At 40.0% G+C, this 16,140-nt stretch overlaps 1 protein-coding gene across 2 annotated transcripts in view; it reads left to right on the top strand.

The window, feature by feature from the left end:
- The window catches only part of srgap1b (SLIT-ROBO Rho GTPase activating protein 1b), a 41,399-nt gene extending 25,537 nt beyond the window's left edge, over nt 1-15,862 (top strand). The window contains exons 11-24 of one of the 2 annotated variants that reach the window (XM_035909071.2): nt 872-1,069; nt 1,586-1,670; nt 1,770-1,797; nt 1,904-1,937; nt 2,673-2,733; nt 3,960-4,037; nt 4,128-4,262; nt 5,381-5,486; nt 7,272-7,496; nt 8,922-9,001; nt 9,379-9,580; nt 10,993-11,133; nt 11,819-12,152; nt 13,675-15,862. In XM_035909071.2, the coding sequence (XP_035764964.2) occupies nt 872-1,069; nt 1,586-1,670; nt 1,770-1,797; nt 1,904-1,937; nt 2,673-2,733; nt 3,960-4,037; nt 4,128-4,262; nt 5,381-5,486; nt 7,272-7,496; nt 8,922-9,001; nt 9,379-9,580; nt 10,993-11,133; nt 11,819-12,152; nt 13,675-14,136 (2,169 nt within the window). In that variant the 3' untranslated portion in view covers nt 14,137-15,862. The remainder of the gene's footprint in view (nt 1-871; nt 1,070-1,585; nt 1,671-1,769; nt 1,798-1,903; nt 1,938-2,672; nt 2,734-3,959; nt 4,038-4,127; nt 4,263-5,380; nt 5,487-7,271; nt 7,497-8,921; nt 9,002-9,378; nt 9,581-10,992; nt 11,134-11,818; nt 12,153-13,674) is intronic. The other variant, XM_035909073.2, reaches the window with a different exon arrangement.
- The last annotated feature ends 278 nt before the right edge of the window (nt 15,863-16,140 follow it).

Consider the following 16,140-nt stretch of genomic DNA (forward strand, 5'->3'; position numbering starts at 1 on the left):
TTAATATCGGTAGAAAAACTCGAGTCCAGTAGACCAGCAGACATCACCAAATGCTGTGTTTGCTCCCTTGAGATGCTCTGCGTGACCTTTACTGCAGAATATCGCATTTCTTTATTTTTGCCATTTTCTTTGGTTCATTATCCATTTGCACTGAGAAGCTCTGTCTGGTCAGTTTTGCAGCATTTAGCCAAAGCTGAGGAAAGAGTACAGCTCTGTACACTTCACGTTTCATCCTGCTGCTTCTATCACTAGTAGTCTGGTTCCACTGGTAGCCATACAGGCTCATGCCATAACGATGCCGCCACCACGTCGGACAGATGATGTGGTATGCTTTGGATCACGAGCTGTTTCTCCCCTTTTCCATACTTTTCTGATATATATATTCACCTTGGTTCAGTTTCTCCTTTTATTCCAGAATTGAGCGGGCTCTTTCAGATGTTTCCTTGAGTGTAACCAGTGGTTTGCACCTTGTCATAAATCATAAATCTTCTGTATTTATATTCATGAAGGTGTCTTTTGATTGTAGAGTTTGACAGTGATCTGCCTTCCACTTCAAAAGTGTTTTTTGACTTTGTTAAATGTTCTGAAGTTGTTTTGATTAACAATGAAAATCATTCTGTCATGATGCACTATAGTTGTCGTCTGTGGTCTTTCAGGAATTTTTTGTGATGCTGAGCTGACCAGTACATTAATTTGGTGGCTTCTAAAGTTTCACTGATAGGTTTATTCTGGGTTTTCAGCCAAATGATGGCCTCCCTTATCTTCACTGACATCTCTTTGGACCTCATATTGAGAGTAACATGTGGCCATGGATCAGTATCATGTAACATGGATACTTACTATGCTTTTCCACTTTTCTGCCACCTTTCAGGTGAAGAAGACCTGGGGTGCAACTCTGAGCACCTTGCAGGACATGACGGTGCTGGACGACTTTGACGTCTCCCAGAGCTTCACCCACAGCCCATCTTCCGAGTCGGTGAAGTCCAGCGTGTCGGACGGCTACTTGAACAAACCCAGTCTGGCCAAGAGACGGGCGAACCAGCAGGAGACCGAGCTCTTCTACTTCTCTGTAAGCCCAGCAGATCAGAGATTTTTTTTTTTTTTGATTTGACACGGTTTTTCACCCCAAGTTACTTATATTAGATGAAGGTCGGTTTTGAAAGTAGCAAATATTAAATAAGTATAGAGTAAACGGTGGCATGACATCCAAAACAGACTACATTTAGTCAGATAAATCAGATTTCAAATAAGTTGTTACAGCTGCAGAATACAGTTATAATTTAGATTTCTATATTAGTGTTTTGTTAACTTAGTTTCCTTTATAACACCACAAAATGCTGTCCTGCTTTTTTTTTATTCATTTATGACATTTTGTAAATTTCAGATTCATCTATCTTCAGGTGGTGTCTCTACAAACGCTTACTAGATGTAGTGATTCAATGTGAAGTTCATTCTGCTTTTAGCTGCTTTACTTGCACTAATGTACAGTGTGTATTGTAATCACTGCATTCTGCATACTCATACTTTATTTTATTTGTATAATTTAGCCTTTGTGTTTGTCATTTATGTGATTTCCTATATTCAGAAATTCCGCGAGTACCTGGAGGGAAGTAATCTTATTTCCAAACTTCAGGCTAAACACGATATATTAAAGAAAGCGTTGGCAGAGGGTAAGAGTCTCTCTCAGTCTTCTTTAGTCTTGTACTTTGTCAGACAGACTCTGATCAGCATTTCTTCACTTTTAAATCTTCTCCCTTTTTCTCTTGCAGGATACAAAGCTGAACTGCTGACTACCAGGTAAGGTGCTTTCCTGTCACATTGATAATAAGTGTTGTATCTCTTTGCTGTGCTTTGGCTCTCTAAAAATCTTTTGCGTTCTTTCTCCTTTTTGTACGTGTTTCAGCCGTGGGCGGAAGAACTCCCACAGCAAGCACCAGGTAAAGTTTGACCTCATCCAGGCTTTTGAGGATTTGGGGAGGTGGGGGGGTTCATGTTCTCCTCAACAGTAGTCAGTGCAAGATATCAGCAGCGCAATCTGCTAATTTGTCAAAGGCTACAATTTGGATTTGAAAGCCCAGAGGAGTGTAACCAATCAGCAGAAATATTAGCAATATAAATAAGGTTGTCATCTACAATGCAATGAAAGTGTATTAATGTTGCCCTCAGAACAGCAAGCTTAAGAAGCAATAATGACTCATTTTTATGATTCATTTACCCATAGTATTACCCGTCCCTGCACCTGCACCATGTCAAACATTACTCGGGGCAGAAAAGATAACTCCTTGAACTTTTATTGCATACTTTTTGATCAATTGTTGGCTTAAAAGATAGCAGGACATTGAAGCTGCACACACAATATCGATCATAAAACATTAGTAGTAATATCAGGGTATTAATGTAACACAGCAAAAACTACATTTCAAACATAAACATGTTAGTTTTACAATAATAAAGCAATTTACACCACAATTCTCTTTTCTGCTATGGTGAGCCATTAATCTCATAATCAAGGGATATACCATACAAATGTAATGTTTTTGCATGTCTGTTGATTGGTGCATGTCCACAACCTGTCTACACATAATACATTAATGTACATGAAAAAAATCTTCAAAAATCTTATAAATATAACAAAACTAAAAATACTCTGCACTCTAATTCCGTTTTTGTAGGATTCAACCAAAGCCATACCCTTGCTTGTGGAGAGCTGCATCCGCTACATCAACCTACATGGTGAGTGTCACTTTTCAGCTTTAAACAATGTGAAATAAATGCTGTAGTGGCTGATGCTGACAGATGAAGGGCTAAATTAGAGAAAGGGATGAAGCGTTTGCTAGTTACAGCAAAAAAAACGACTGGAAGGTATGAATTTAATGTACTGAAGTCCTTCTTCCTGCTTGCCATCAGCTATAATTTTGGTTCAGAAATGTTGTTGCGTGTATTTGTGGGCTGTCCAGAGGTGTTTTACACTTATAAACTAAAAGAGGGACATTGTGAACGGTGCTGCAGGAGGCAGTTAAATCCTTTTTTGTTGATCACATAAAGCCGCCTAAATCTTAACTGTCAAACTCTCGTGTTGGCATCCTTTCACTCTCTTCATTCTGCAAACAACAAAACTGCATCACAGCCAGACACTGACAGCTGAACAAGTACAAAACAGTGATTTCATTTTAATTCAATCATTCCCAAGCTGCAGCTGATAATCATTGTTTTATAATTATGCTATAAAACTGAATTTAGCCTCATACTCAACATCGTGTGTTCTACAATGTACTTTTGGTGGCATGTAAAATAAAATGTACTCAAATATTCATATCCTGATATATTTTACATTTTAAGTAATCAATAGCAAAATAACAGGTAGAGACCATGAATAAAAGCTCTTTTTGTCTGCATATGAAATGCACTAAACAGTCCAACCCAAGAGTTCCTAGACATTGTGATTGTGTTGTTTATTCGGCAGTGCCTTCTTGGCCGCCTACTGAATATGCAACTGACATAACTCATCATTAGATCCTTAGGCTAGCACCTAGTAGCCCAAATTGGCAGCTACCACTTCTAGATTAAGAACTACAATCCTAACTAACACCATTTTTGGCAGAATGTTACTCTAGTCCCTAGCAATCCAATACTATCAACTAGGCATTGCTTCCAAGGCATTGGTGTCACATGGCTAATAAATAGCTTTTGAAGCTAGCTACTAGCATCCCTCTGTTATCAACTACAATTTCTATGTGGTCAGTGGTCAGTAGGCATATGAACTACAAGATTTATGGATTGATTAGTCCTTAATCTTGTTAAATCAGCATATAAATCAGTCTTTGCCACTTCGCCATAAAAAACTAGCAAGTGTTCATACTACAACTTATGTCAACATTTGTTTCTCAGCATTTGGGACAGATCTGCTAGGCTTAGACTGTGACTATGTGCAACCTCCATCCCTCTGCTGTTCCCAACAGGTCTTCAGCATCAAGGCATATTCCGGGTATCAGGATCACAAGTGGAGGTCAATGACATCAAGAACTCATTTGAAAGAGGTGAGAGGTCAACGGGAAGGTAACTCGACTGTCATGTGATAAGTACGCAAACTTGTATTTGAGGATTTCTCTCTTCTGCCTCTCATGCAGGTAACGATCCGCTGATTGACGAGGAAAGCAACCATGACATTAATTCTGTGGCTGGAGTGTTGAAGCTCTACTTCAGGGGTTTGGAGAACCCTTTGTTTCCCAAGGACAGGTTCAATGACCTCATCTCCTGCGTCCGTAAGTACTGCATAGACATAGACTGAATCATTCATGATAAAAACAGAAAAATAATGTAAAAGAAACAGTTTGATCACAGAGCAACCAAAAATCCACCGAATATGTTAACGATTCAGAAAAGAATCACAAAGATTTGATATTGATATTAAGATGTTTATATTAAGTTAAGGATCGGGACTTTTTCATAGCAAATAATCCAAACCACTGACCTTGTCCTGTGGATGGGCTCATTTTGGATGTTCTCTTGACTGAACTTTGGTCAAATTTCAGTGTGTTTTTGCTACTTAATGGCGTTCAACTCTTGTCAAATATAGCTTAACCACATTATCATTCTCACTGATGAAGCAGGCAGTGTTTTTAGGAGAAAGCATGGGAAAATATAACCAACTATCACTCCTAACAGGAGGTTAATTAAAATGTAAAGGTTTAATTAAGCACTTTTTACCTATAAAAAGTGCTTAATTAAAGCACTTTCATTAAGCACTATTAAAGTGCTATTCACATGTCCCTCTTTTAGTTGAAAACCCCAAGGGAAGGAGCTTGGGATGGAATCATCAACCTTCATAACACTAGATGACACTAGATGACATGCACTAGTTGCTAGATGCTAGCAACTAGTGCATATACTTGTTGCACATGGCGAACAAGTATAACCTATACAAGCTACATAGTGGATGAAGTTATACAGAGCTCCAACTAACTTGGGTGGTGTAGATGCAGTGAAATGTGAAAAGATCCAATAGTTGGTTATTTGTATCCCAGTGAAATGTTCAAATCAAGTGATTGTCTGTGAAGCTCGACTTTCATTTGCTTTAACACTTGAGTCTGAACCGTTTGTGCAGCTTCCATCTGCTGCGGTGAAGCTCAGTGTGAATCTCTGTCTATCTATTCAGCCCACACGCAGTCACTTTCCCTCTCGGTTTCCTCGTCTTTGTTTCTCGTTAGTGTCTCTTTGTCTCTTTGAAACCCATCCCCACCACAGCAGAGACATGGAGCCGCCTGCTTCCCTTTCTGCAGCGCCGACTGGCGTGTTTCAGGAATGTCATCGTGTTACAGACACCTCGTGATGTCTCAGGGACTCATAATAACTTTAGATTATGTGCATTTTCCTGCTGCAGGGATAGAAAACCTGTACGAGAGAGCGCAGTGTATCCGTAAGATCCTGCTGGGTGTCCCAAGGGCGACGCTGGTGGTGATGCGCTACCTGTTCGCCTTCCTCAACCAGTGAGTATCCACTTATACAAAACCGGGCCCTCACATTTATGATAATTGCCCATTTTTGTGTTTTCCCAGCTGGGAAAACACAAAAATGGGGAGATGCCTCTCCTGTAGTGAAAAGGGTTCGAAGTGCACACTTGTATAGATGATAAAACACAGCTCATTTTGTTTCTGCAGCCTCTCAAATAAATATAGAATGAGAGAGCAGCATGGAGAGGCAGGAGGTGTGAACAGGAAGTGTGATGAGCTGGTGCGATGTACCAGGCGAGTGATGTACTGGTGTGTTTATTAGCAGGGCTCTGAAATGCATTCAGCTTCAGTGTTATTAAACCAGGAGCTTCACGGTCGAGCGCAGAGAAGATATTTCAATCACTATTTGAAATGAAAGCTGCAATAATGGAAAAATGCCAGAGTTTATTGAATACAGCCTTTTAGCTTTAGAAGTGTATTTGTATTGTATTAAGGCAAGCTTTTTTAAAATAATAAGACAAAGCAGAGCATCACATAAAGAGCTGTGGCATCGTAGTTTGCAGGAAATTTGCTGCATGGTTTCATAGCAGAAGAGAGAATGTTAAAAAACACCTTTTGATATTAGAATATTCTTTAATAAAATAATTCAGAAAATACAGGCTTTTTTTCCTTTTTTAATTAAAAATAATTATAAAAATTCATTGGACGTATTTATTTTATAGGTTTTCAAAGCTTAAAAAATTACAAAACTTTATAAATTAATGCAAAGAACATAGCAAGTAATAATAATAAAAATAAAGCATTTGATCATAAATTACATATTTCTGAGGTTTCGGGGCTGCTGCTTCGAAGTTCAGAAACATTCATGTTTCATTTTAATTTATCATTTTATTATTTTTCATAAAACTTCATAGAACTGTGGTTACATCAATAACTAATCTTTAATTATTTAATTATTATTTAATCTTTTATGTAAGCAATCTACTAACTTCTTAACTCTTATGCTGTCTTCTCAAACCAGACTCCATTTAAAAAATAAATAAAAAGCATAGAGATTGTGTTCTCCATTACAGTCTTGTGCATGAATCAAAACCTAAAAATTGCTTTGTCACCTTTTGAAACCAGCAAACAACACAGAAGTGTAAAACTACAGACTTTTGCATAATTAATCTGGTGAGTCATAGTTACGCATCAAAAATGCTTAAAATGCAATACCAAACAAAAACATTTGCGGTTTTTCTTTGTCTTATCTGAAGGTATATTCAGTATTTTAAGGTGTGAACTGTTATTCAGACAAAAAGAAGAAAACTTTTATTGATTAAAAAGTCAGAAAAAAAAAAAGATTTTATGTTGCTATTAAGTATCAGAGAACCATGGTTATGTGAGAAACCTACTGTTGTGCCACTGTAGGTCTCAATTAGAGCAAAATGGTGATCAATCACTTAATCGACAGAAGTTTAATTGGCAATTATTTTAGTAACAGTCTCATTTTCATACAGTTATTATTTAAGCAAGATTTGATATTTTATTTCAGGGAAAATTATAGTTCCCTTTACTTCTCAAACTAGACTCTATTAAAATAATGTCAGTTTAAGACAGATGAGGAAAATTGTTTACAGTCTTTTCTCACTTCGCTCACTTTTCTTTTTCCTCACTGCTCCTCAGAGCCATATCTCTAATATTTAGACACATATGTACAGTGAAACATTAAAAGAAGTCATACTTTTTAAATTTCTGAATTCAGTGTTTCTCTCAGTTTTGGTAATTAACAGTTTAATTGTAAACAAGTAAAGTTTGGCCACATTGCCCACGTTTCTGCAGCCTTTCCCAGTACAACGATGAGAACATGATGGATGCTGGAAACCTGGCCATTGTGTTCGGCCCCACCCTACTGCCGACACCGGAGACCCTGGACCAGGTGGCCTGCCAGGCGCACGTAAATGAGGTCATCAAAACGGTCATCCTGCACCATGACAACATCTTCCCGGACACCAAGGAGCTGCCCGGCCCAGTGTATGAGAAGTGTATGACTGGAGACCAGTACTGGTGAGCATCAGGACGTTATCCTTTATTACGCTCTGTTGGAAATTAAATTCATTTATGTTATTAATAACAAAAGTAAATTACTTGATGTCCTGAACATAGAAAGAAATTTGTTTGAAATTGTTACACACATGTGCAGATGCAGATGCAGTAAAAGCCTCTGGGAAATATACCCTAAACCAAACAGGAAGTCCACCATTTGGTGTTAAATATCAAACTTTGATGCCATTTTTATAATTCCAAGGGTTACACTTAAACAAAAACCTACTAAAGATTTGACTGGACAACTTTATATTTGGTTTAGGAAAACAAAAACTTGCAACATAAGCTTTTGAGTTTTCACTGACGTGTTCTGTGACTCATTAGCACAACAGCTAATAAGAGTCCAGGATTTAAGACATCTATATGCCCATTTCTTCGCCAGCCTTGAATTTTGTTTTTATATTTTAATGTTTCCAGATTAACTGTTTCATTTCTGATATTTTGGTAAATTCTTACTTTGACAGCTTCAAGCACGTGTTCCCTGGTATTTCACCTTTAATTCAAAAATGCAGAAATAAATCACACATTGATCACATTGATATATGCAGTATGACCTGCACATCATGGGGACATCAATAATTCTGATGTTCATCAAGAATAAACACCACAAATCTGCTTAAAGGTACCTTCTGTAATGAACCTCTGCAGGATTTAACTAAAGCTTTCACCACAAGGGGGCAGATGTTTTTTTTTCCACTGGGTGTGTAGAGATGTCTCCAGATGTGTGCAGTTGTTTAATTTCTAATATTTATTTTTAGCTTTCCTTCATTTCCACAGGCTTTACCTTATGTCCCACTGCTGCTGGAAGTAAAAATGACACCAAAGTACAGTCTGGCTGTGGTTCAGCTTGCGTTGATAACTCTTATGCACAATACAATACAGGCTTTAAGCTATTTTAAACAGAGGAAAATACCTCAGAGTTTCTTAAAAGGCCAAAGAAAGAAACACCCTGCAGAACCTGAACCAGAACATTTTTAGGTTTCCTTTACTGTCACAGTAACTCAGCAGTAGATCTATGTTTATCACTACGTGTACTGCAAAGAGGAAGTTCTTATAGGAAATTCTGCATTCTTTTAATGGTGTTTAATGTGTATAAAGGTTAACTGCAGGGTGGGGCCTTTGAATAAATTGAGCTGTTAGTTTGAGCAGACACCTGGCAGCCTGTCTGGAACACGAGGTGTTGGAGCAGACAGTAATCCTTCTGCTGTGGGAAACCTCCTACAGCTTCTCTTTTCCCACCATCTTCTGAATCTTGACATTCTACTGTAGCCGTAAACGTCCTCAGACTCCAATGAGCGGGCTCGCCTCCTGCTGTGCGTGTTTCTCCCTTTGTTCCCACACTGAATGGACGGGTGTGTGTCAATCTGCTGCTTCTTCTTCCCACAGCGAGAGTCCGTTCAGCGAGCCGGGAGCGTTGGAGGAAGCCGAGCCCGACGCCGGCACCGAGACCCAGACCAGTGACGAGGGTACGCATGACCCCTGACCTTCACACAATCGCCCACACTCCCATACTCGTACTCCCTCGTGGTGGTGGTTGTGGTGGTGCTGGAGAGTGGTTGCTACGGCAACAGCAGCCATGGAGACACTACCACCACCACCACTCTCCTTCCCTCCTTTCATCCACGCCCCACCCAGCCTCCCCTCCCTCCTCCCCATCTCTCCATCTGAATTAATAGAAAAGACTCTTTTTAAAGCTCTTTTCTGATTGGTGGAGCGGTGGGCGGAACAAAGCCTAAGGGACCGTTGATTGACAAGTTCAGGTTCACCTCCAGTTCGATGTCTGGCTCTTATCTTCACCTCCTCCTCCTCCTCCTCCTCTTTTCTCTCTCTGTCTCTTTGGCAGAGGGTGAAGCTGTGGAGGCGGTGGCGAGGTTCGACTACGTGGGCCGGTCGGGCCGCGAGCTCTCCTTCAAGAAGGGAGCCTCCCTACAGCTCTTTCAGCGCGCATCACATGACTGGTGGGAGGGCCGGCACAACGGCAACCACGGCCTGGTGCCTCATCAGTACATCGTGGTGAAGGACAGGCGAGTGCACAGCCCGAGATGGTTTGTACACATCAAAAACACAAAGTTAAAATAGCTGCAGCACAGTCTGAAAATACTCAAATCCATAAAATAATCAAAGTTCATCATTAAATGTGTTAAAATGTTTAGAAAACAATGATTTTCAGTTTGTGTTTTTTCACTTAAACAAATGTATTTGATTTTTTTCCTGATTGCAGGCTTCTGAAATGATGCTTCTTTTTGGTTTGCGTCCTCATAAAACTGCTAAATATTGTTTATAAATTACAAAAACTGTTGTCTTTTATTGAGTTCATGCCATTATTCAGAATTGCATATGTTTGTACTGTTTATCTACTTTTTAATGATTTTGCTAAATTACAGGATAATAATGCCAATGCATTCAGGGCTTTTTTGTGTGGCTACATCTTGTGGCTACATGACCAGAATTGTTTTTATAAATAACACACGCAACTGTTCCACAGTTTGTTAATGCAGATGTCTAATCAGCCAATCACACAACAGCAGCTCAGTGCATTTAGCATGTAGAGATTAGGCATGTAGACAGGATCAGAATGAGGAAGAAAGGGAAAGGGCATTTAATTTTTTAACACTTGATTCATTTTTGTTTCATTTTTTTATTTGCGTAATAATTTATAATATTCTGATATAAAAACATTACATTGAGAATTTGGGGGTTTATATACAGCGTGTACGTGAACAAGAGCATTTTAAATTCATTTGCATTTCTTTGTGCCGCATCGTCACAATGTAACATGTATATTATACCACATGAGATGATTGGAAAAAATTACAAAAAATAGTATAATTATTTTTATCTCCTACATATTTCCTAGACATAATTTAGCCTTCACTTCCGTTTCACATTTTATAAAATTACAGTGTAATGTTATCACAGCATAAACTATTTGCAAAGTTTAATTTTACTCAAGCATTTTTAAAAATATTTTTCAAAATATTTCAATTTGGTTCAAGCTTTATTTTAATGTAAGTATTTCTGTTTTCCATAGATATCAATTTATATGGACATATGTGTATAGATATACATAGACAGATGTTTAGTGTCTTATTTACATTTTTAATATTCGTATTTACCTAGTTTTTATCTTCAGTTTTCCAATACAAGAACAAGAACAAAAGGGATGCATTGTGTGTGTAAATGGTTTAGTTTAGTCGTAGTTTTGAGTTGAAATCTTTCTTTGTAGAAGTTCTTGTTAGCATAAGTGGCTCGATGGCCGCATTGAAGAGCTGCAGTGATGGATTTGGGTGGATTGCTGCTCACTGGATTGTACACCTTGTTGATTAACAGACTGATTGGGCCAAGGCAGTCACTAACCACATGCTATTGATCAGTTAATTGATGATTGGTGTGCTGTGCTAGTTCAGCTCTCCAGTTTCCAGAGTGATTTGTCCTGATTGAGAGTCTGTGTCTTCAGGGCTGACGCCATGTCAGACACACTCAGTCAGAAAGCCGACAGCGACGGAGGAAGCAGCAGCACTGACGATAAGCGGTCTAGGAGCGAGCTGAGCTCCCCAACTGACATGAGACCTCCAGAGACCTACAACAGGTCTGTCATGTAAGACACCTTTCATTATTGTGAGGATTTTCTGCGGCGTGTTTTAAGCCCACCCTGTTCTCTCACCTCTAAAAATACCTGCGGATCTCATCACGCTGGTGTCACAGCTGTTCTCATGTGACCAGTTTCCCCATCTGCAGACTCCAGACACCTTTTAGTTTATTCGTAGTCATTCCTCACAACACGTCAAGGAAGGTGGCCCAAGTGTGGCTAAGCTAATCTGTGCAAGAGGCTTAAAAAGCATTCAGTACCAGTGTGATTATGTGGACATGCTTCTTAGACCTAAAGCTTTCTAACACTTTGCATAAAATTTTGTGTTTTTTATGTTGGAACCCCCCACACCTAACGCCATCACCTGTCGGCTGCCAATGTTTATAATAAAAATGGGAGCATTTCCATGATTTCCTTGTTCATTCACAGTTACGTAAAGATTTATACAAACTGGACTTTTGTAAAACTCGAAAACTTGAAGCGTCACTTAAGTATTACATATAAGGAGCTGGATTTATAAAATCCACAAAGCTGTTTAATTATTTGAGTTTAAAAAAAACATGAGAGAAGCTTTGGTACAAGCAGAGACGAGCTTGTGGGTTCTCCAAAGGGAAGATAGGGTAGTTCAGTAGCTGCTGAATATGATTTGTTTCATTCTACCTGAGCTAATGCTGTTTACACTTCCTGTTGACAGCCACAGGAGGAAGCGAACTGATGGTTTATTCCGCCGCCCTCTCTGCCGCTCTAACGACAACCACGGGAACGGAGGCGTGATGGAGCGCAGTTCTCCTCCGGTGACGGGTCACTTCAGCCCCAGGGAGCTGCTGCTAGGGAGGGGCCAGGGCTTGACCCCACCCCTAGACAGCCCGGAGCGACGCCGCCGCTCTGCAGCGGTGACCATGACAGTGAGCCGACACGATTCTCTGCGGAGGCCGGAGGACACACCTATACGACGCTCCAACAGCGGGCAGCATGGCTTTGGAGACTCCCATCGATCCCGAGCTCTCGACCCCGACGCGCTGGCACAGGTACGCCTAGAAAACATGTAACGTGAGATGAATATTGAAAAAAATCTTTGTTTTCATTGCATGCAGGTGTCACCAGACTGGAGGGGGTTCTGAAAACAGACAGCAGAAATTCACCTACCTATCTCTGATTGAAATCCTAAATCCACGGCTGAGTAACACCTTTATATATCAGTGAGCAAGTGACACTGATGCTATCAGACTCTAAAAATTCTCAGCTACGACTCTGCCAAATCTGAACAGCAACAATGACACATCCATTTTAATCACAGTAGTACCACAACGCCTCTTGAGTGAGCTCCATGCTTCTCACAGTGTCGCCAGTGGGAGAAAATACAACCCAGTTCTGGACAGCAAAAAAATAAAAAAGCTTTAAGGGATTTTATATCGAATTGCTTCAAACTGGTCCTTCTGGTGACACGCTATAAATTCTTTAGTAGCTCTAAATATGTGGTTTTAGTTTTCTAGAAATTTTGCTTGGATTTTTTTACTCTTTCAAAAAGTTTGCTGTTTCTTAATTTCTCTAATATTTAGACAAAATTCAAATCATGAGGTCCTCGTATGCGAGGCAATCCTTGTGAACGAAACACTCTGGTTCAGGCAGGTTTTTTTCTACTCCTGCTCTGTATGACATCATTAGGGACTGTTTTAATCTGGAGGCGAAAGTGAATGGGGGTCTTCTTTGAGGTTGAAATGCTTCCATGTTGTCAGAACACCGACAGGTTCCAGAAAGTGATAAATCATGCAGAAATAATATATTTGTGTTATTTTTAAAAAAGTAAAATCTTATCTGTTACGTTATTTGTCTCAAGATTCAGTCAGAGGTTTTCATGATTTACTACAGAAAGATACAGTTCGACTTAAGGCTCTACCTTCCAAATTGTGAGTGTGTGTTTGGCTTTTAATACAACACTCTCATTCAGAAAGTTTTGTCTACTCTCGGCTCTGTTTGTGAGGGGCAGCCAATAGTGAAAAAAGCACATTTAAAGGAGAGGAGGTAAAATGGTTTGTTTCAGAGAAAAAAGTCATTTTCTCTGGCCAATACTGAGATAATTACTTTTACCATGATTACTCACACTCTGGAAAAATGTGGATTTATTAAACTTTCAAATAAATTGTCTTTTTAATTAAGTTGATTTAAATGAACTGTGCTAAATTGAAAGAATACGTTTTGTGGCAGATAAAGGAAACAAGAACATTACTGCAGCACAATAACAGCTGCATCTTGATTTTTCTCGTTTTAATAATCATAAGTTAAATTAGAATTAACTGATTTGTCAAAATTAAATTACTTTTACAAGCCCAAGAGAGGATAAGATAAGTAAGGATTATTTTAAGCTCTGAATATGGAAAGGCTACTTTGTAGGAATAATAGATGGAGCTGGAAAAGAACGTAATAGGTCCCCTAAAATATACATGTATTAATTTTTGAAGAATCATCCAAGGAACCAAAATCTAACTTGATGTGTGAATGGATTCATTTAAAACTGTTAACTTATTCTTCAATCATCCTCTCCGCCTGCAGGACATCGAGGAGACCGTGAGTGTGGCTTTGGGGGAGCTGAGGCAGTTGGAGCGACAGGGCTGCCGGCCGGCCCCCGACGTGGTCCTGGACACCCTGGAGCAGGTAAAGAACGGCCCCATCACCACCTGCTCCTCCGAGTCTCCCAGCCCGCACAGCACCCCAAGCACACCAGGCACACCGGGAACCCCCGGCACCCCCGGAACTCCTGGGACGCCCGGTACCCCAGGCACCCCAAGCCCCCTGAGTCCTCTGAGCCCCATCAGTCCACTCCCTGGACCTCCATCTGGACCCCCCAGACCTGCCAACCCATCCCCTGACGCTCTGGGTTCCTTCAAGCCGGTGGCAGCCGCTCGCATCGGGGCTCCGCTGCGACCACCTGCCCTGAGACCCAAACCTATGGTTCCACCTAAGAGCAGCACCCCGCCTCTACCCCCGCCACTGGACAAATCCTGCACCATGTGAGCCAAACCAGGCCAATAAGAGGCCGAATCAGGCCTACCCGGGCCAAAAATGGGCCAGAAGAGGAGATCAGGGTACTGCTTAATGTTTATAATCAACATGAGGGTAGAAATGGTAGGAAAGACGAAAAAGGCTTTTAATGTAGTAATAAAATATAATATATGACATGACTTATGATATGATATGCCATGATATTTATGTGTTGTCAGGTTGGTGTGTACTCTCTTGGTGTGTAGGGGTTTACTTTCTCCATGTATCGAAGCATTTATCAAAGGTTAGCTAAAAGAACTGCTGATGCGGAGATGCAAGTACGAGCGTGGGCGGGGCTTCCTGTGTGAGATCGTAATCAGAGAGAGAGAGAGAGAGAGAGAGAGAGAGACGCGTGGGGGGTGTGGGGGGAGTTGGGGAGTGTAGTTCAGCTCCAGTAAAACTGTAGTTTAAGTGATGTGACTGTTGCCAGAAAAAAAAGAAAAAAAAAGAAACGAACACGATTGGCTGCTGTATCCAGGACGAGCGACTCGATTGGGAAGAGGACGCGGCAAACGATGGTTCAACAACGTCTGCGGGACTTTATAATTTATTTTTTTAATTTTTTCACTCGGTTCAGCTGCTAAGCTCACTTGCACCTCAAAACCACGAAAACGCCTCCTGAGGTCGTCAGTGAAAGAAAACTTGTTATTTAACCAACGTCCAGCTACTTAATGAATGTTTCCTGTATTTTAACGACTGTTCAGCCATCTATTGAATGTTCGGCGAGCCGCGGCGGCGGCTTGCTAAACTTTTTAACAGCCTTCTTGTGTTTTCAGACGGGGGAACTTCATGCCCAGACCGGAGCTTCATTCAAACAGGGTGGTGGAGTGAGTGGTGGAGTTTGGTTAGAGCTTTTTCTGGGACGGGTAGGGGGTGGGGTGGGTGTACGATTTTGTTGCTGTGTGTTTGTGAGTGGTTGTAAGTGTGTATCAAGGAGCATCAGTGCCAAGTTAAGAAAAAAAATTATATTTATTTTTTAAATTTTGCGAATAGAGTTGAAAGGTGATTAAGTGTTTGTGAGCTATAAGAGAAAAAACTTCAGAGTGACTGAAAATGCTTCGTAAGTGTGACGTAATCTACGTGAGGTGTTCTGTAGACCGACAGTTTTATTCTGATACTCAACTTTAAGGTTCTTAGTCAGGTCATCATAGTCTAAGGAGCTTCTGTTTATTCTAAACAGTATTTCCCATTCATTATGGAAAACGTTTGAGTTTATTCTCAACATTTTATTCTCGATATTTCTACTTTACTCTGAAAATTAGTATTACCAGTTTATTCTCAGTTTATTTGATTATTGTGGGGTCCTTCCCTTACAATATAAAGCTGAACTGAATTACATTAAATTTCGAACTTGAAATTTAAGCTTTGTCCTGAAAATGTTAACTGTATGCTCAAAAGAGTATTTCAAATGTATTCTTGAAACATTAATTTCGTGCTGTCAGCGTTAATCTCGTTAAAAAGATGTTAACGCCATAACCGCATTAACACGGCAAATCTCCATTAGCGAGTTAACACGGATCGCTCCATGCGAGGGATTGCATGGCGTTTAGCTCATGCATCAACGTGTGGGGCGATCCGCGGTAACTCGCTAACGGAGATTTGTAGCGTTAATGTGAATATGTATGGGCTCAAATTATGGCCATAAATATTTTGTACTTGTAAATCAAATGCTTATTTGTGAACTGAGTTTTGTAACCTTGTAAACCAAAATATTTGAAGATTTTATGTTTGTGCATCTACAGATGAGAATTTGTGTGTTTGTAAAAAATATTTGTTTGTAAAAAATATTTACACGAGTTACAATTTTTTTTGTTAAGGTCTGGCTACAGATACAAAGCAAAAAGCTAGGTGTAAAACTCTGCGCTCAGGTTCCCTGACTGTATGTGACTTTCAACTTACACATACAAATTTTGACCCAATTTTTCTTCCTTTCAGCTGATTGGTCAGTGTCATGTCAATCACACATTAGCAATCCAA

This window comes from Neolamprologus brichardi, chromosome 17 (assembly GCF_056152115.1).
Source record: "Neolamprologus brichardi isolate AB-2024 chromosome 17, ASM5615211v1, whole genome shotgun sequence".
Classification (NCBI taxonomy): Eukaryota; Metazoa; Chordata; class Actinopteri; order Cichliformes; family Cichlidae; genus Neolamprologus; species Neolamprologus brichardi.